Source organism: Sceloporus undulatus, chromosome 5 (assembly GCF_019175285.1).
Source record: "Sceloporus undulatus isolate JIND9_A2432 ecotype Alabama chromosome 5, SceUnd_v1.1, whole genome shotgun sequence".
NCBI lineage: Eukaryota > Metazoa > Chordata > Lepidosauria > Squamata > Phrynosomatidae > Sceloporus > Sceloporus undulatus.
The window spans coordinates 170,940,107-170,961,638 of record NC_056526.1 but is presented as its reverse complement, the minus strand read 5'-3'; the positions used below and the strand labels follow the sequence as shown (position 1 = coordinate 170,961,638).

The window sequence follows — 21,532 nt, the reverse complement described above, 5'->3', positions numbered from 1 at the left end:
GCAAGGCGAGGGACTTTTGTCCCCAATCCGACGTCCCATGCTTCTTCACCGAGACTCTACTGTACACAGAAAGTGCACTTTGAAAATGGGCACCCACCTCCTCCTCCTCCTGTTTCCCCCTCCTCCTCCTCCTCCTCCTCCTCGCCATGCACTAAGAAAGGGCGCTTTTCCCTCCCCCTGGCTGGCCCAGAGTCTCACTCCTCCTCCTCCTCCAAGGGTCCACCTCCTCCTTGAGGCTGGCCAATGGCAGAGTGGGGCTGGAAACAGTTCTGCCCCAGCTGCTCTGCCATTGGCCAGCCAGCCTCAAGGGGACGAGTGTTCCCTTTAGGCGCGATGGCTGCCGGCCAGGGCCCAAACCCGGGATTTAGAGTGAACCGGACCGTGACCGTGCCAGTACCCCAAAACCATTACAATCACGGGCGCAGCCGAGTTATGGCATCCCTAGCACCACGCAACACTGAAGAAATACTAGTGTCATGGGCAACCAAGCAGTTGTGTTCAATACACAGACTGGATCAAAGACTGATTCATTTTTTATGTTTTCTCATTCAAACACTGTATATCTGCATCCTCCCATTTTCTCTCCAGATTTCATTCTATTTCCCAGTTCACAGGGATCTTTAGATTCTAGAATCTAGAAAGAAGTCCAGACTAGTTTTCATTTGTATCTCAAAAATAGAACAATCTGTTCCATTTAACTTGTAAGAAATATTTGTATTCCAGAAATCTTCCAAATGGGAGACAATCCAATTCAATGAAATAAGATACCTTCCCCCCTCTCTCTCCTGAGATTGCTCAAGAATGTTCTCATCCACATTTTGGCAACATTCAAACAATATAAATAACACATGGGGAAACAAGAGAAACCAGAATTATGTTGTATTAATTGCCTTACTTGCCACAAAAGAGATGAGCATGAATGATTTTCTATTGCAGTGTATAGCTCAGCAGCAAATGAGGATTTATTTATTTTCATTAAATTCAATGTTGCTTCCAGTTGAGGTGTTTGTGAAATTGCCCTGTTTCCTTGGTATAAATGTATGGGGTATCCATATCTTGCACTCTTAAATTTGCTGAGCATGGGAAGTTACTTTTAAGAAGAATGAATATAATAATATGCTGAAGCCAGGCACAAATGATGTTTTCTCCTAGTTGTAATCCTACATGTTCCCCTGTTGTTTCATACCACAGGAAAACCATGAATGGATGAAGGAATGACTGAATCACTGTACAATATCTTTTTAAACTGGTGACAGGAGGTCATCTCAAAGCATCCTGTACTATGCAGCATTTATACTAGGTGTGGATTGCCAAGACCCCATCAATCCACTGTTAAGTATATTGCAAAATGCACAGCAACCTAATGGTGTCCAGATGTCATCAGTTTGCAAACATCTGATACCATTTGGTCATGAAAGTACATTTTATGGCCCACCCACACTGTTTGATAGATTTATGAGAGATGCAGGGTATTTTGTGGGTCTCTCTGTTTTTCCCCCTTTCTTTCTTGAGCAGAGTCAGGGAGGAAAGTAGAGTCAGCAATTGTTGCCATCCAAACATTGTCAGAAGCAGTCATGCTTCAGTTAAAAATGGAACAAGACAAAGAGGTACTCCAAAAGATGGGGTTATGTTCACTGCTAGGGTTTGCTTTCTGGAAGCTGTGGTTATGCTCATAGATTGGGAGGAGAAGACTTTATCCCTCCTTGTGATCCCTAGGAGTGATTCCTGTTTCCAAGGGGGAAGGGCCCTTTTACCAGTGTTGAGGTGGTGGTGACACACGCAGCCAAAGATCCTCTGCAAACACATTTCACTTCTCTCATCTCTCCCTTGCACAACTCAGGGAGCCTATGGGAGGGAGTTAAAGTCATTTTTGAGCCTGCACCTCTTGTCACGCCAGACTGGTAAACCTGATGTGCCTAGAAGTGATACCACATCATTCCTGGTTTCATTTGCAGCCAATTTTCAATCATTTCAATCCTAGTAATTTTGTTGGACAGCACTTTCTCTGTAGCTGCATCTTGATTGTGGAACTACCACTGCTTTGACTTGAGGTCCTGTCTGCACAGATCAAATACAACAGCCTCCCCACACTATCTTTGTGGGGAGACCAGATGATGCATGGTCAAAACCCCCAGTTCTGGCACAGACTGAATGACATCCAGCACATTCAGCACCAGTTTAGCTTGCAGAAAGGAATACTGAGAAGTGGTATGATAGCAGTCTTCAAATATCTTAAAGACTATTGTGTAACACCTTTGTAATGGATTATAAAATGTTACCTGTTGCCCTGGATCTTCTGGGAAGGTCAGAGCCCTCTGTTGTGGTGCTGAGCAGGTGTTTGAAATGTGTCCAACTGAGCCACCTGACCCATCCATCATTGCCACCAGTCACTCAGTCTGAGGCCAGAATGAGGTGCCCAGCGATGTAATCATTGCTGGTTCCCTTTGTTTTGATCTCAGAGCAAAGTAACCCACTATGGTGGCATCGATGTCAGGTGGCTCAATGGGATATGTTTCAAACAGCTGCCTGCCATCATAATGGAGGGCCAGGTAACTGGAGGGGAGAGGTTGGGGCACGTCTGGGGCCAGGATACTCTGAACTGCCCCTAGAGTATCCTGGCTGGTTCAGACAAAACCTGACACAATATTTTTGGAAGCTTAATGGTGGGGTGGGGAACTGTTTGGGGGCGAAGGACAGATTTCCTTCCGACCTCCCACTGGTTCTGTGAGCTAGATTAGCTCCATGAAAATGGAGTTACCCACTGCATGTAAATAATGCCTCTATGTTTTCTCTACACTGGTACAGGGACTTTGGCTGCCTTTGTGCAGTCCATGATTGGGGCATAGGTTGATGACATGGTTTGAAAGGACACATGACTTGCATCTCCTAAATTAGTCTGTTGCCATAAAATGTGGGGAAGGATGGTTTTCCATCACTAGTGTAGAGATGAGATTGAGAATGCTAGTCCAGTTGGCTTTTATATATAAAATATGATTCAGGTGAGGAGATACCATCTTGTCCTTCACCTCAGGCATCATAACTTTGGTTGTCCCTGATAGTTATACATATTTATTCAGGACATTTTAGTATGTAGAATTGCTGAGGTTTTTAAACAGACATTAATGCCTGGCTCCTAGGGGTGCTTTAGTGGTTGGTTTCACACTGGCAGGTGGTGGAGTAGATTGTATTGGGGTCCTTTCCAGCCCTATGATTCTGTTATTCTAACCATATTGTTCAGCAAGAAAAAGAATATGAAGTGAAATCAAACACATACCTAGTGATAATCCAGGGTTGTCCTTTGGCCAGTGCACTGAAATTCCTTTTTAAAGTACCTTAAAACCATCTAAACTAATAGACAAAAATATAAAGTCTTTGTGGATCCAATCTAGCAACATGAAGAGTTAACAACTGCCATAATTCCACTTATGACACTAGTTTTTTATGTTTTATGGACATATTTCTGTTGTAGTCTTCCTGTCCTAATATCTAATTTAGGCAACTCTTTTCAAAGATCAGCAGTGTTTGCAAATATATCACCAAGCAGCATGAGAAAATAGCATTTCTTTAACCCAGCCCAGAGTTTCTGGAGATATCACATGAAATGTGTATACAAGTTCAAATAATATTGTGAGGTTATGATCAAGTACTTTAGTAAAAATAATAGCATTCTGCTTTGCTGAACACACATATCTGGTGTAAAGGTTTGCTTATCAATTGTCAACATAGCTCTGAATGAACCATCTGCTCCAAAAAAACAAATGCTTGTTGATTTTTCAACATTTTAATTAGTAGCTAGATTTCTCACAATACATACAAGGACATAGTATTATTTTTTAATAAGGAATATTTTGCAAACTAAGAAGGAATTCTCATCTATCAGAACTGTGGGACTAAAGAGATTGGACCATATTTATTAGGTAATTAATGTCAAAGGAATTTTCCATTAACATTGAAGTCACATAAGTTACCATTTTGGATTTGAGATTCTGTGCAGGGTAGCATCTTGTTGCTATAATCAGATCTCCATTTAATATTGTTATCTCTCCTTTTGCCTTGCTTCCTTCAGCATTTAATCTCTGAAACACAATCTTTTTATTCTGTCTAGTGTATTACTACTGATAAAAGGGTCATCGCTGCCTTATCATCTGTTTAAACAAACCTTGTTTTTCTTTTTCCATTATTCTTTGTAAGGTTTTGTTTATCATGACCTTGGAATCAAAGCTGTTATGTGGGATGTAATGATTGGCTTTAATAGGTTTCCATAGTATGTTTGATACCAGACATGTCCTTTGTATCTTGATTGCTCATGCCATGTTTGTGGACTTCCTGGAGGTATCTTACTGGCTGTTGTTGGAAACAGGATATCACCAGAAAGATTGCAAAAGCATCTTCACTTTTATGTGGCTGGCAGCTCCAGTACCAGTGGGGAGATGAATCTGCTCTCTATTGTAGTGTGTGAATTTTATAGATGCTGAACCTCATCTTCAAAATTGGTTTAGCTCCTTGGACATCTTCTTTAAAGTTCAGATTAAACCTGGAGCAGAGGTTCTACCTCACTGATGTGAAAATTACATGTCCCCTAACTTATTAAGACCACAGCCTATGGACACTTACTAGTGAGAAAGCCCTAATGAATATAGTGAGACTTACTCCTGAATAAACATGCACTGGATTGTACTGTAAAGTATTGCCAGACGTACTGTGTCAGCTATACCCTCTGAATGACTTCCAGATTTAGCTTTGGGGTTGTGGTACAAGTGCTGAAATGTTAGGAACAAAGAATATACAGAGGATGAAATGAAGGCTGGTCACCTTAGAAATAGATAACATCCTTTGTATGTGCTGTAGAAAATTGCAGCTTCAATCTCAGGCATCTCCTGCCAGCAATGGTACATAACTTATACTTTCTGAGTGGACAAAGAGTTTAGAACTTAAGATAGTTTGCTCAAAGTTCACACTAGAACACAGACCAAGTTAACTGGTCCATTGGTACCAAAGCCACTAACATCAGTTAGTTCTTAGCTTTTGAGTTTTGTAAAAAGGAATCTAAACCATATACAGGCATATGTATTTCGTAGCCATTGTGAAACTCAGTATCATTGAGTGATGGTGTCAGAATATCATCAGCTCTGTCATGAATTGGATGATTTTGGTTTATGTTTATGTTTAATAGTTATGGTTAATGTTTAAATATTTGAAGCATGTCATATTGAGGAGGGAGTAAGCTTGTTTTCTGCTGCTCCAGAGAACAGGACAATGGATGCAGGCTGCAGGAAAAGAGATTCCACCTCAACATTAGGAGGAACTTCCTGACAGTAAGGGCTGTTCAACAGTGAAACAAACTCTCTTGGAGAATGGTGGAGTCTCCTTCCTTGGAGGTCTTTAAGCAGAGGCTGGATGGCCATCTGGCGGGGATGCTTTGATTGAGATTTCCTGCATGGCAGGGAGTTGGACTGGATGGCCCTTGTGCTCTCTTCCAACTCTATGATTCTATGATTATAATGGTTATTAATGTAATGTTGTAGGGTATACAGTACACCATATGCGGGCGCACTATACATGGCTTCAAGTTTACGCCGAAGCTGTGTGACAGTAAAGCATGTGGCTATGAGCTGCTGTGAGCATGCACCCCATTGTTTTCAACGGGTGCGAGCATACACGGAATTCCCCTTACTTGAGGGGATCCAGAATGGATCCCCGATGTAAGGGAAGGGCCCACTGTATATGTGTATCTGAATGATGCTAGCTGTAACAATGTAGGGCATACATTTAAATTATTAAAGGGGGGTTGGGTGATTTGGTTAAGAAGTGTGGTACACAGAGTTGTGTTGATTTTTGGACAAACTGTAAAAAAAAGCCTGCTAAACTGTAGAGTGGGGTAAAGAGAATGTTGGCCTGGCGTATGGAAGAAATAGCAGTTCTGTCTGCAGACATCTTCTTGCTAACACCTATGGTTACTGGAATAAAGTTTTAATGTTTGCTGAACTGTGTGGGGAAAGAACAGAGTTTGACAGAGGGCCCAGTTCCCATGCCACTGTATTGTTTTTAGAGTTCTCTAATCAGCAGTTACCAGAACTTTCATTGCAAAAAGCTTTTGTAGCTCAGCAACATATTAAAGAAATCCAATAGAAACAAACAAAAGTGAGCTGCAAAACTTGCACTTTGGCATTTATTGCCTACCATAAAGTCTTAAAAAACCAAAACAAAACAAAACAAAAAACCTTGTTAATGATTTCTCATTGGAATTTCCCTCTTTTATGACAACTTTACATATACTTTAATAACCACTTTGAGGGAATACATATTTAGATTTGCCATAAATGTCTTTGGCTACTACAACCATCCTCCACAGTGATAGTAGATTTTATGTCTGCTGATGGACTAATTGTTTGTCTAGTGAAGAAAAATGGGTAAAATTTCTCTCTTCACAGTTGTATTCAAATCCCACAAACAACAGTATTCATTACACAACCTTTGCATCTCCCAGTGATGAGACATTATGGGCATACTGCTAAGAGGTTTGCTTGTATTTGAATGAAATGGCACTGGGAAAGTATGGGATCCCCCATAAACCTCCTGAACTGGAAATAAATAGCAGTTATTCACACAAGGCAGCAGATTTGCAAAGATGCAAGAAGTTATGAGAAAAACTCAGAAGGGTTATAAATAGAAGGTGACATCTTCCTGGAACTACAAACAATTCTGTTTGAGGTAGAGCAATTGCACAATAAAAGCCTTGTCTGGAAACACTGTTATACAGTCCTCAATACAAATCAGAGGTATTCTGAAGCACTCCTGGATACTCCTAAATTAAAAAAATCCAAGGCAAATTTTTGGGTGCTCTTTTATCCAAAAATGTCCTAAATCATGCCCAAAATTGCCTCAATGAGAATTTTGGAATGCAGTCAGTTAATGGAATGAATCCTAACTGGAACATCTAACTGGAGAAGCCAAACACACCAGAATCCCTTATGTGCATCAGATCCATGTGCACCATAGATCTTTAAATGGAACCACAGTGTGGAACAAGCTTCCATTAGTTTCAGTAGAACATGCATCACTGTGATGTTTTAAGATGTTAAGTTTGTTTATTGCAGCTCATTTGTTGTGTAATCTTCCATCACTGTTTGCAGTGTTTTACTCTCCCCCCTTCTTTCAAATGCTGTGTTTCTTGTCTTTTGTTCCCGCACTCACTTCTAAGAATACAACAGCTTTAAAATGCAACATTTTATGTCCTTGGATGGGAAAAAAATCTAGCAGGAAGTTACAATAAATATTGACATACACTGAGATCATGGTTGACATGCCCTGAGATGTTTTTTATGTATAACTGAATTAGTAAGAATGCCGGTTAGCCAAAAGTTTTGCTCTTCTAAGAGCCAAACATGGTAAGATACTCAGTTTTAGTACAGAAAATGTTATTCTATGTTCTGCTTTTAATAACAATTCACTATAGCTCGATGCTTATGATATGTTATTAAAAGCAGAACATATCTACTATAGGTTTCAGATTGGATACCTTGTCCAATGTACAACTCTTTATAATATTACTGTAATGGCATGTCATTGCATAATAGGCAAACCTGCTCTCTAGGAACAGAAAAAAACAGTGTAGTATAGTGGTCAAAGTATTGCATGAGGAGTGGAGAGCTGCCAATCCAGATATCTACTCAGTGGAGTAGTTCACCCTGGGCAAGTCATTCTCTGTCAGTCCTCATGTGTCTCAAGGGTTGTTGTGGGGAGAAGAATGAGTAGGGAAAACCATACATCCTTCCACTTTGAGTTATGCGGAGGAAAGGTGGTAAACAAATCTAACTAATTTTCAATTAAGAGCACTTTTTGTACCAAGTGTTGTATTTATTTTATACCAATAGTTGTGTGCTATGCAATGTCATGCTGCCCATCGGAGAAGTGATCCCATTAGACAGTCTCCCCACACCATAATCCCTGAAGGCCCACAGGATGGGTTCTGCATGCTCTATTGAGTAAATATCATACAAGATGTGCCTGTGATACTTGCCTTCTCAAGCATAGAAGTGACAACAAAGGCACTCAGTGGCTACTGAACAAAGGCATTCAGTTCCAGTAGAAAGACTGGAGTGGGCAGAGGTACCTCCATGGTGTCTCCTTTCTTCCACTGCTTTCACTTTTCTGGCAGATGAGCAGCAAGCAGTGGTGCATCAGTATATAACATACTGTATATGGAGGCAGATGGTTCATCAAATATACACCTCCATTCCTTCATTCACTCCTGTATAGAGCTCAGGAAAATTCCCTTTTTAGACTGCAAGTGCCAGAATCCCTCGGCCAACATAACATGCAGTCATGGAGATGTAGATCAAAACTGGAGCTTTCAGAGCTCTGCTCAGATATAGGGCCTCCATGTCCAGAAAGAGTTAGAGAGTGGAATTGCACCAACAGAGAGCAAAACTACATCCTTGGAGAATGACTATGACTGAAAAACTAAAATTCAGTTGTTGTTTTTTTTAAATTACCTTTTCCTTGTGGTGTTTCTTGTGAGACAGTGTGGTGTAGTGGTTATAGCATTAGCTGGGAACAAGGATGGGAAAATATTCAACAATATGCATAAACCCATGTTACTCAAGAGCTGGGAAATCCTGATGAGGAGAATCTTTGCAGTTTTGGACTTACTCTGTGCAAAATTTGTGCATTGGTTTTTGTGTATAAAACAGCACTTTCTACATAGAAAATAAGAAATACTATTTTTTTTCTGCAGAAAATGCTGTTTTCTGCTCCAAAAAATCCATGTGCGATTTTTGTGCTATAAGTCCACAACAACAGCATTTTCTGTGCAGAAATCAGGACAGAAAATTAGAAATATTATTTTCTCTGTAGAAAATGCTGTTTTCTATGTAAACCCCATACAAAACACCATGTGTAATTTTTGCACAGAGTAAGTCATGAACTGGAAACAGTCTTCAAAAACTGCACAGGTGTTGATGGCTTTCTCACAGCAGGATGAAAATTCCTAAAATTACCTATTTCTTCCTTTAAGAATGAAGTTAGCAAAGAATTACATCCTTAGCCTGGGCGTTGGGAAAATCAACATTTAGCCCCCACTCAGGCATGAAACCCCTTGGGTTACTGTGAGTCAATCCCGCTTTCCAATCTGACTTGCTGCAAAGATAAACCAAGCAGGAGAGGCATATATTCCTTTTTGAACTTAGTGGAGAAAAAGCAGGACATAATTATAACTCATAAGTAAATACTGTACAATTATTTTTTCACAGTGTAATAAAATAAAGAGTAATAAGTGTTGAAGTTCTACAATAATTCCAGGACACCACCATGAGATTTGCCTTTGCATGTGAGTCTCAGGGGCATATTTAAATTGTAACACTCTGAGTTCATTTCCTCTCCGTTGTTTCCTGCTACCTACTATTGTTGTTTTTCAATATCGAAGCATACACAAAGTACATGGCCAGGAAGCGATAACATTCTTATTTAGCTGAGAGCAGCAGCAAAGTATATGGCATGATTCGATCTTTTTCAGAGATGCTTACAAAAGCAGAAATGCTTAGGAGAGACTCAATCATGATTATTCCAAGATGGAAGAGAGTGCTATCTATATTAAGGCTGTCTATATTAATAAATTCAAGCCAAGATTCCAACACATCACCTTCTATGTATTATTAATGTATAATAGCAGATATGACTTTTGGTGGATTCCCTGGGATTTTAACTTTCCCCCACCGCCACACACTTGATTCTGTTTTTCCAAGGTTTTGGAAAAGTTTTGCTGGACCAGCTTCCCAAAATATGTTTCCATGTACAAAATGGTTATGGAAAGAAAAGCTCCATACACACGACACTTGAGTCACCTCCTTAGCAAACACAGCTTTCCTTTTCATGAATAGCAAGTAATTTTTCAATTTGCTTGGTTCATGCTTTGATATGTCATCCTGGTTGCGGTAGCTAAAGAACTCACACAGAAGTAGAGCAGGAAATGAATACTGGAATAGGTTGCTATAGAACAGGGATGGCAGATGTTTTGAGGACTCTGGTTAATTAAAAAAGAATGGCCTCAGTCCAACATCTCCTTATTGTAGGACCTATGCTACTCTGATCCAGAAAGCCTCCCCTTGACTTACTGTAAAGCCCTTGAAGGCACTCTGCACACTAATTACATGCTTGACAGGACTGGAGAAGCACTTAGTTACCTCCCCATAGCCACATGGCATTACTAGGGGAAAGCAAATATTCTTCTTCCAGCAACGTTAGAACAGCAGTGGGGCACCCATATCCTGCTGGTACTTGATTTCCCCTGTTTCAAAGGTGCACAATCCTTCCTCAAAAGAATCCGTAACCTTTGATATTAACCAATATATTTATGCATATGTCTGTGAGAAATATTACAATACTTTTGGAAGTGACGGATAAGACGAAGAGATACAATAAAGGAGAAGGAGGAAGAAGCAAATTCCCCACCATAGATGTATACAAGTAGCTTTGCATTAGCCTGCTTTTTGTAGGAGTATTCTTTTGCCTATTGTTTCCCACTCAAAATCTATTCATGTGCAAACAAATGGAAGCATTGCTCTGCAGACAATGGACCAGATGAGAGCAGCTGAGCTGTTGCACACATGCAGGGCAGATGCAATTTGTACACCACTAGTTATGAGGTAGAAGAAGTCTTGCTCATTTTAAGTCACTCCTCTCAACAACTCCCACTGGTTGCTTTATGTGGCTGCATGGTAACAGCCCAGCTATGACCACACAGATCTGTAACTATTAGTACACCTAATTCAAAAGTGGGAATCCAGAAATCCAGAATCCTTTAGATCAGAGGATAGAAATTTACTTTTTGAAAGCAGCTATAACTTATCATAGTACCCCAAAATGCAACTGGTTTAGTTACAGATATTTGTTTTACCTAATTGCTTTGGTTGTTGCTTTTCCATTATCATTTATTCATTATTTGAGATTATTTAAACACTATATGAGTTACAAATAATACAATGTATATATACAATAGATATAATTTTTTTATAAAATTATTTTTATTAAAACAAACAAATAAAAACAAACTTTTCTCCTCCTCCACATCAATACACAAACTACAAAACACACCACTTTCAAATTAACATATGTAACTAAACAGTAAACATACACTACATATAACTAACATACTCGTAACTTGCCTTTTACTAAGTGATAATTATTTTCCTCTATTTCTCCGTACTTCCTTTAAACCATAATAATGTGTTTTACTTCTTCAAAACAATTCCACCTGGTTCACTTAATAAAACCTAAAACTGATACCTGCCCCTGATAAAAATGCATTAAAGAAACAAACTGTTCCCAATCTTTCTTAAAGCTAAGGATTTTTCTTTGATTAAAATTGAGTTTATCCATCTCAGCAAGTTCAATGGTCTTCGTCAGCCAATCTACCTTTGTTGGAGTTGTTATTTCTTTCCACCTTTGTGCCTAAACAATTCTTACAGCTGTAATCATATAATGTAAAGTCTTCCCATTTATATATAGACTTAAATGTTTTCTCTTCATTCACTTGCCTGCTCATTAGTTGTAAACTGTAACAGTTTCAGTTGAGTGTCTGCAGAAATTCTATTGAATTTGGTCCAGTATGTAAAAGATTTGTAAAATAGGAAGATTCTCTTAAAACAACAAGACACAGCGAATGCTGAAAGAAAAAGAAGAAGAAAAATTATTTTCTTGCCTAAAACCCATAACAATGCCTCTTTGCAAGTAGTAAATTATGGATTGGGACATTTTAGATTGGTTTAGTTAAAGCCCGTTGTTACACTTCTAAAATATGTAAAGAAAAATTATGACTTTCACTTTGGAGTTTCCCATAAAATGGCAGCTTCTTTTGCCTTGAACATTTACTTTGAAATGAAAATGTTGGACTTATATCAAGGAGACAGATGTTCAAATGCCTGTTCAGGTATAAAGCTCAAATGATATATCTGGGCAAATCCACTGCCATTATCTTTTTTGTGGGGAAAGGCCAGGATCAAAGTATTAAAAATGAATAAATATGATGGAAACCATACCTTTTACCACTGTATAGAAGCTCAAAGCCTTCACCTATTTTCTCAAAAGGCAACACATGAGTTATTAATGCATCTGTATTAAATTTCTTTTCTATATAATCCGAAACCAGTTTAGGGAGAGCATCTTTCAACTTCCAACCTAGAAGGGAAATGAAAGCGTGTTGGCTCAGCTACCACATACTCATTTATTTATTTATGGATAGGAAAAAAGTGGATATTTATATTTCACACATATTTTAGAAGATGGAGATAATGGTTAATTTTCATCACATAAGAAAACTTAGAAAGGAATAGGGCAGGAAAGCAGGGTTAAGGAGGAGCACCGAAGAGAGCACGAGAGACCACTGATGGCAAAAACAGCATCTCCGCATTGTTGCAGAGACTTGTGATAATGAATGCTTCTAAACCAAGATGTTTTCCTTGAGATGACTGCAGTGAGACTGAGGCTCATGTGATAATGTCCTAAGTCTATGTTATGACCTCAGAGTGTAAAAAAACCCAAAAAACCAAAAAACATGATGCAAAGAACATGTGATTTGTGAGGGTCAGAGGATCACCAACATATGCTATAACCATCATTTGATGCAGTGCAACCAATTTATACCTCCAATCAAACATCCAATCAATTTCTTCCCGGTCAGGAGCTGTAAAGGACTGATAGAGAGCTGGGATCCTGCAGGAGGTGCTCCAACCAGCACACAGACTCCGTGACCCAAGTGGCAGGATGCAAGGGCAATAGCCTATGGGAGATACACAGAAAACCAAGTTAAGAAGCTAAAGAAATCAAGGAATAGAAGGCTGGACTAGAAAGGCCTTTGGCCTGATCCAGAGCAGTTCAGGTTCTTATAAGCCAATCTCATATCCTCCAACATTTCACAGATGAAAACCAGGACTCATGTGGTCAAACAACAATAAAGTATGGTCAAGATGTCATAAGTTATCAATGAGGAAGAATACACAAGCTAGGAGATGAAGCTACTGGAAAGAGCAAGATCCCTCCTACTCACCTCCTCTTCCCCCACTGAGTTGAGTGCAAATTTTTGTACTTTGAATTTAATTTGCAGCCATTTGTTGAACTTGGTTTGCAGCAACAAAAGTAAGCTAAGGATGAAGGGGGAAATTGGAAGGAGGAAAGAGGAATTGGGATATTTTAAAAGCAGCTGAAAAAAATGGAACAACAGAGGATTAATCAGAACTGTCCCTGCCAAATCAGGACAGTTGGAAAGTGTCTGCCAAAGCTGCAGCACTTTAGGAGGAGCCAAGGCACCAATCCTTGATGAACTGTAAGAAAAAGCTACAGTGTAGACCTTCATTCAGGTTTAGTTCTCTGGACCATTTAAGCTAACATCCATGCTGGGAAAGGGCATCTTCTGTTTCCCACTCCTATCTAGAGTTATAGAGTAGTATTATGTGCCGTTGCATACCCTCACGATTGTAGATTGTACATGTGTGTGTGTATGGGTAACCAAAATTGATACCTAGTGGGAATGTAACTGGAAATCAGGATGGCCTGGCAGGTGTTTTTGGAGCTCACAGGACCCAAGGAAGTTAAAGACACAAGTGTTGGAGTTGTTTGCACTTGGACATGTCAGCTAAGAAAGAACAAAAAGACAAGTGCCATGGGTAATGCATGATTGGACATGTTTCTCCCTACCAGCTTATTTTGCATCTGATAGAAGCCAGAATTAATCCAACCCTTTGAAATTTTCCCCCACTTCCCTCTGCCTGTCCCCAGATCAAAAAAGATTTTATCAATTCTTTAACACCGTGGTGCTAAAATGCTCTCAGTGCATCCATTCCCAGGAAAACATTAACAATGTTTTTAAATTCTTTGGAGGTCCACAAACATATTGCTTTAAGACAAGATTTTTGGGTATAAATGCATCTCCAATCCAAAAGGCCTTTGTTGCCTTCATTGTGGGGGTTTTCCCTTAGCTATGGCATCTTTAGATCATTTGCTTCTCTTTGAGTGTTCCCTCAGCTGTAGCTGAGACCCCAGTCTTTCCCCCCTAAATTCGCTTTCTGGCTGCTATTTCTCTCTCAGCCATAAAGGAATTGCATTTCCTATCTTTTCTCTTTGTCCTCTTTTTCCATTGAGAAGAATCTGTGCCTAATCTGAGTCTCTATGTTTTTTTTAAAAAAAGATATCTATTTCCTGGGATAGCTGCTATTTCCAAGATCCATTACAGTATATTTTCCACCATTTGCTGATGGCATTTCTCCCTTTTTAAATGTTTTTCTTCAAAATCGGTCTTTATGGACGCTGCTTGCTTGAATCTGCAGGCTGTGATTTTTGGGATGCTAGATGATAATTATTCTCTCATTTACCTTTTCATTGTCTCTACTCAAATTTTCCACAACCAGTAGTCTTGAATGAATGTTGTAAATGTGACTGTGCTCTAATGTGCATGCGTGTTTGCACATCTTGACACATTTATGAATAAAAACCTCCTAGATATATTAAATTGCAGTTCTTTTAATTTTTCTCAGTAGACATTGGTTTAAAAGGTCCCAGTTACCCATCTCTTAAAAACCTTTGAGCTAAATAATATTCCCCAACATTTTAATGATACATATTCATTGCTAGTTGGGTTTCTCAAGCCCCCATTTCTGTGCATAACAGTAAGCATTAGGAATGAGGGACCTATCAAATCTTGATATCTCCTGATTATCTCCCAGATAGGGCCAAAGCCCAAAATTGATGGATCGCTTCTTTTCACTGCTTTCACAATTCTTGGTAGATGTCAGAGCTATTAGCTTATAAAGGGCTTTTGATGTTTGGCTAAGGAACACATATAGACTTATCCACAGGAAGTTCATTTGGCCAGAACCATCAGGCCTATCCCAGTGAAGTCACCTATTCTTTCCCTCTCAGTGATGAAAACTGAATTAGTAGGGAAGAGAGAAGAAGAACAGGAAAGGGATTGGACATGTTAATATATATTTAAGGTAAAAATGTTCCGCTGTGACAATGTCTGCAGAAGTCTCAAATGGCTACAGCTGGGGGCCAGAGGCCAGAGCCACAGATGGATGTTGAAGGTCAACTGAGCAAGACTAAATGTAAATATGATATGTCTTCAGTCTGAACAGGGATTGGTTTCTATGTTGCATAGCAACTTGTATAGAAGGAGGCTGGACTTAGTAATCACATTGTGGGAATATTGTATATAAGAAAACAAACTCTGTTCTAGTGAATTGTGGGAGTTTTGGAGTCTGAGAGTTGTTAATAGTGTGGTGTGACAGTAAGAGTTTTTGTATAGCAGTAACTAGTTTGTGTTCTTTAGAAACAAGTAATAAAGCCCTCTAAGGAGTGAACCTGCTGGAATGTGATTCTTTAATTAAAAAGCTGTTTCACTAGACATTGTTCCAGCAAGCTGAAAGGCTGTTTGGAGTTTCGCTTTCTTCCTGAGTAGGAGAGGAGCCAGCATCTTCATCCACTTGGCACCAGACCAGGACCACAGGCAAGGTTCATCACCCAAAATATCAACAGGACACTCACTAACAGCCTGTTGCAAAAGGCCTCGCAAAATCAGATAATGGTCCTTATTCACCCATACTGCCATGAAGAAATCCAAATGATAATTCAATCATGTGCATGTTAGATGCACATTTAAAACATTTTGCAAAGAATACAAAAATCACTATGGCTGACCAGTGATGTCCCCACTCCTGGTGTCACCTGGTGTGTATGTGGGGCTAGCAGCAGCAAAACGACATGCTCAGGCCTCTCCTTCACTGCGGTGGCCTCCTCATGAGGAGACCTATACTGCCATGGCAAAGTCAGAAGCGGTGCACGTGGCCCTCTCCTCCACAGCAGCAGAGGTCTCCTCCATTCATAGTGTGCCCTCTTTTCAAAGTTTCTGTGCAACATCTGAAGCTTTCTTCTGCTGCAAAACTGAAAACTGAGTCTTACATGTGATAATTAGGACCTCATACCTCAATGTCAACACGTCCAACCACTTCAAAAGCATAGTCCACGCCAAATCCAGTCATCTCCACCAACACCTCATTAATGGGCTTTTTGAAATCTTCAGGAGAGATGCACTCTGTGGCTCCTAGCTCTCTGGCCTTTGCAAATTTCTCTTTGTTAATGTCAATCCCAATGATCCTGGATGCACCAGCTGCTTTGCAGCCAATGATGACAGACAGACCAACACCACCCAAGCCAAAGATGGCACAAGAGGAACCAGGCTCCACCTGCAAGTATATAAATCAGAACAGATTGAGATTTTCCATGACTGGGATTAGGATTTCAGGAAGAAACAAAGAGAAACAGAATAGACAGAACTGAACAGTTTTCAGTAAAGATAACAGCTTTAAAACAACAACACCCAGATGGATGGACTCTGTGTAAAGTACTGTCAGCCATGTGAAGTTGATGGCAGTGTTCTCCACAAAGATGGCCATGTCCAAAGGCTGACCAGGTCCTTCCTCAGAGCTAGGCATTGTGGAAAAGTTTTGTCAGACAGATGATCAAACAGGACATGCCACCTGCAATGCCTGGCTCTGAGGATCTCTAAGGGAGTCCTCAGAGCCAGGTATTTTAAATCTGTCTGGCACTGGAGAATGAGACTGGCTATGGAACCCTAGGAGCTGAAGTCTTTACACACATGGATGGCACCAGCTTGAGAGACTGATTGGGGGCAACTGGATTCAAGAATACATTAGCTGGTAAGATCAAGCTGTTATACTTGCATCTCAAAGCATTTTGAGAAGAGAGATTTCTGAAAGCATCTTCAAGCAGTAAAGAAGTAAATCTTATTCCAGTTTTTTTCTGGAAAGTATATGTAAGGACTGATGCTTACCTTAGCATTATTGATAGCTGCGCCATAACCAGTAGAAAACCCACAGCCAAAGAGGCAGACTTTGTCCAGAGGAGCATCATTACTGATTTTTGCAATGGAAACATCAGGCACAACCGTGTATTCAGAGAAGGTGCTTATCCACAGAAAATGGTGAATCTGTTTTCCTCTACAGGTGAACCTGCTGGTTTTGTCTGGCATCAAGTTTTGAAGAGGTTTGTAGAGACTATGTGAGGAGATTCAGATTGGTCTGTTTTATAACTTGAGCTAAAATGCTGTCAGTACAGGCAGCCCTCCACATTTGCAGCTTTGACTTTTGCTGATTTGATTATTCACTAATTTAATTAATATGTTATCTCTAGGAATCTCTAGGTCTGAAACCTGGAGGCAGCATGACTCTGTGGTCAATCTCTACCAGAAATTGTACTGGAGGACCTAGAGATTCTTAGGGCGAACACTTCTCTAGGCATTTGTAAGTCCTCTAGGTCAATTCTAGGGTCAACATCCGGGGTATGTTGAGCACTGAGTTGCACCGTAGGACCTAGAGTTTTCTAGAGAGGTGTTTTTTCAGTTTTTTTAATTTGCAGGTTTTCCACTTTCATGGGGGTCCTGCATTATTAAGATGATGATAATAATAATGATAATAATAATACCACCACCACCACCACAACCTTTCCCTGCAAGCTGGGACTCAAAGTAGAATATAGCTAAAACATGTAGTAAAGCTATAACTCACAGGGCTGTAGTGAGGAGACTTTTGGGTTAGCAGGGACATTGACATATCTCCCCCGCCCCCAGCCATCTTTGTTCCTTCTGAGTTTAACTACAATCCTCATAATGGCTTATGGAAAAATGAATTTTCCTTGTAACAACATATTGTTGTGAAATGTCATGATGTAATGTATTTTGGAGTGCTTTGGTTTTGAATGGGCACTGGAGATCCATTAAATGTACAAAGGATCTACTCCTAGATGAAAATTGCTAGAACTGGTTTCTTGATATAAATTAACACAGCATTGTACATGTTTGCACTCTCCTTGGAAGTATGGCTCTGAGGGTTTGTCTTGATGGGCAACTGCTCTTTAAAATTTACCAGTACACCAGCAGATGACACATGGACTTACTGGGACTTGATGCAACAGTTAGCTTTAGGACTGGAACAGCAGTCGCATTCCCCACATTGGGGGATACACAGAGGAATGACTTTGTCACCTACAAGTTTCCAAAAACAAGCCATAACTACAATGAAACATACATTTAACATTTGCAAATAAAACAGATATAGTGTTAAAATAAGTTCTATATTTGAACAGACTAATTGTTCAAAAATATTTTAATGTCATATGTGAATAAAATATGGAAACTCACTTTGGTGTGCTTTTGTGGTGAAGGTGTAAGTGGCCTAGTTGTTCTTGCTGTTTTTTTTTTTAATCAGTTTCTCTCTGAAGGCTAGTGGTTCAAAATCAGCTTTTGTTATGAGTTTGAAAGGGATTTACTTTAGGGGCTTGCAGCCCAGGGGCAAGACATGGAACTCCAAACCCCCCCCCCCCCCATACCTTACTCCCTGGGAGGGCCCTCCACAATAACTGCACATGTCTACCAATACATTTCCCTGCCATGGAAAGATGATGAAGGGAAGTGTGAGGAATCTAGGCACTGCTGGATGCATTACAGTCCTTTACATGAGAAGTGAGAAACCTGTGGTTTTCCAAACATTGACATATCTTTCTGCTATCATGCTCTACTCCTAGGGTAACTAAAGATGATGGGTACTAATATCCCACAAAGTCTAGAGGGCTGCAGGTTCCAATTGCCCATTATATAATGCTTGATTGTAAATGGTAAATGTAGAATTAAACCTAGCTCTGTCCGATACAAAAAGTACTTCAGAATTTCTTTTCTGCCTGACCCTTACCTGGCTTTACACAAGTGACTCCTGGCCCAACACTTTCAACAATTCCAGCTCCTTCATGGCCTGCAATGACTGGGTAGTTTATATCAGGAAAAAAGCCTTTCACTACATGGTCATCAGTCCGGCAGATCCCAGTGGCCACTATCTATGTGGAATATACAATAGATAATTTCAGTATCTGCATTGCTAACACTCAGTTTATACCTCCATGTAAGAAGAGCCATACTAGATTCAGAGCTTGAACAAGTTACAACTTCAGTTCCTAGGGCAGCCAGTTTGGCAACTGGACATGCTGGCTGGAGGAATTTGGAAATTATAATCTAAAAATGCAACCTTTCTCAATTTCTGCATTGGTCAAATAACACATTCTCTCCACATCCTCATGGCAATTAGTCCAGACGATGCAGGGTTCAATCTTTGGTTCTGATGTGAAATATCTGGATGTCATACAGTGAGTTCAGGATTGAACCCATGAAATACCATCCTTAACACAGATTTTTAAAAGCCGCCTTTTGCTTTGGATCTTGCAGGAAGATCTGGAGCCCTATGAAGCAATGCTAGGAAGCTGCTCACAGTGCGTCCCGCTGTGCGGGCTGCCATTGTTGCGGCTAATATGAGTTGCTCCCCCTGAGGCCAGAGCAAGGTACCCAGCCATGTGATCGACATTGGGCACCTTATTTTTGGCTTCAAGACATGAGTCACCTGGCATTGTCCCAGAATGCCCAGGTAATGGGGAGGACTTCAGGGCAACTTTGGGGCCAGGTTATCCCAGGCTGGTCTTATTAAATCAGTCTGGGTGTACCCTCAGTTAAGACAAATCTCCTCAAGCATGCTTCCCCCCAATGCCAAACTGCCTGCCTATCGGTAGTTCATGAGCAGAGCATGAGACCAACAGCACCCTCCTCATGTTCCTCAGTAACTTGTATTCACGATCTACTACTCTCCCTGCCGCAGTGGCTATGATACTATTCTCTGATAAATAACTTTTCCAAGCTCTGACTAGTGGTGTATAAATCAGTTACATTACAGGTTTTACTCATTTGAAGAGGAAAAATCATGAAGCACAGCATCTCCACAATCAGAACAAAATACCCACCCACAAAAGGGTCCCAATGAGGATTGCATATGGTCATGAAATACTAGCAGACTGTTGGTGGTTGGAGTTAAAAGTCGGAATGGAGCTTCCTAGAAATGGGGCAGGGGTTCAAACAGCGATTCTACACTGCAATATTTTGCAGGTCCCACTTGACATTTAAGTTTCCCAAAACTAGTACTCTTATGTTTTCTTCTACCACCTCCATGGAATAATGTAGACAATACTTAAGGCCTTTTTTTGACGAGCTGCTTCTCAAATAGGGAAAGACATTTGTTTCCCTTAGCATAATATTTTCCTCACCTATGTATCTTGCATTTATGATTCTGTGTTTTATGACTTGTTACTGGAAAATAAACACAGGCTTAGTTTCCAAGTCTGATTTTAACACACCTATCTCTGAGGAAATCCCAGTGTCAGAAGGGAAATTGGATGATTGGAGGGAATCCCCATTCCCCTTAACATCTACTTTGACCCCATGTCTTTATCATTTAAGTACAAAGTGCTCACACACTACAATTGAAATTCACACCAACAGGAGGGAGGGGAAGCTTCCACGTTTGAACAACATTTATTTTTTACCTTCACTCGAACTTCATGGCTTCTTGGTGGTGCCACCTCCACCTCCTCAATGGAAGGTGCTTTCCCAGCTTCCCAGATTATTGCCGCCTTGCATTTAATCACCTGCATATAAAGCATACCCACAAAATAAGCCAGAAAGCTTTGCAAAGCCGTTTTCCATAATAGTTTCAGTACACAATGCTTTCCCCAGAAACCACAGAGTAGTATAAATATTGAATTAAAAGTGGAACGGCTGGATCCAGGCTGAAATATCATTGTTGGCAGTTCTGTACAAATTTGTGTCACACTGACACCACAATCCTTTGTCCTGTAAATACTGCCTCTATGCAGCAAAGGTAGGCAACCTGGTGTTCGCCCATCATCTCTGGCCATTGGGCATGCCAGCTAGGGCTCACTGGAGTTATGGTCCACAACAGCAGGAAGGCAAAACCTTTTAACATTTGCATTTTACAAAACAAAGGACTGCTGTGCTGGAGGTAGCCTGGACGCTGTGGTCATTTTAGCAGGCTTTTCTTGTCCAGTCCTTCAGGCTCACACTGTTCTGTGTGAAATGGGAATCCTTTCCCTCACAACTACCCTTTGGGAGAAGCCAGTCTCAGGCCCCATTCATAGTGACCCTTTTGTGCTGGAAGGAACTGGAAGATTCGGTGCCCCCCCCCCCCCAATCTCTTCGGGAGCAAGTGCTCACTACCTCATCAGGATATTTTAACCCTGAATGCCCTCTCGGAGAAATCGGGTTTAAAATGAAGTTCCTGGCTGTCAATCAAATTTACTTTCGCGTTGGTCATAGGTGACATTTCCTGCACCCATTGGGCAATCGGAAGTGTGCTTCCCCCTCCTTTTTTAAAAATACAACCAGGTGCCATTATGCACAGATTTTGTCAAATTTAAAAACCTCCTCTGTGTGTGTGTGTGTGTGTGTGTGTGTATGTGTGTTGTGGGTATTTGGGTCACTGCAAGTTATGGATCTTTCCTTGGCCCCGTTTTCAACCCCAAAATGCAATCTAATGCCATCTATACATCCTGCATCCTCCCTCCTTGCCACCCCAGAATGCCACATAATAATAATAATAATAATAATAATAATAATAATAATAATAATAATAAT

At 40.3% G+C, this 21,532-nt stretch overlaps 2 protein-coding genes across 3 annotated transcripts in view; both read right to left on the bottom strand.

The window, feature by feature from the left end:
* Window positions 1-2,375, bottom strand: part of LOC121931723 (alcohol dehydrogenase class-3) — a 33,216-nt gene extending 30,841 nt beyond the window's left edge. Inside the window, exon 1 of the mRNA XM_042469703.1 lies at window positions 2,280-2,375. Coding sequence (XP_042325637.1) covers window positions 2,280-2,375 — 96 coding nt within the window. The remainder of the gene's footprint in view (window positions 1-2,279) is intronic.
* Window positions 2,376-11,020: 8,645 nt separating this feature from the next.
* The window catches only part of LOC121932291 (alcohol dehydrogenase 1-like), a 52,498-nt gene continuing 41,986 nt past the window's right edge, over window positions 11,021-21,532 (bottom strand). Inside the window, exons 2-9 of one of the 2 annotated variants that reach the window (XM_042470869.1) lie at window positions 20,425-20,526; window positions 18,753-18,894; window positions 17,962-18,049; window positions 16,841-17,063; window positions 15,972-16,232; window positions 12,640-12,775; window positions 12,036-12,174; window positions 11,021-11,662 (exon numbers count right to left, since the gene is read on the bottom strand). In XM_042470869.1, coding sequence (XP_042326803.1) covers window positions 11,638-11,662; window positions 12,036-12,174; window positions 12,640-12,775; window positions 15,972-16,232; window positions 16,841-17,063; window positions 17,962-18,049; window positions 18,753-18,894; window positions 20,425-20,526 — 1,116 coding nt within the window. In that variant the 3' untranslated portion in view covers window positions 11,021-11,637. The remainder of the gene's footprint in view (window positions 11,663-12,035; window positions 12,175-12,639; window positions 12,776-15,971; window positions 16,233-16,840; window positions 17,064-17,961; window positions 18,050-18,752; window positions 18,895-20,424; window positions 20,527-21,532) is intronic. The other variant, XM_042470870.1, reaches the window with a different exon arrangement.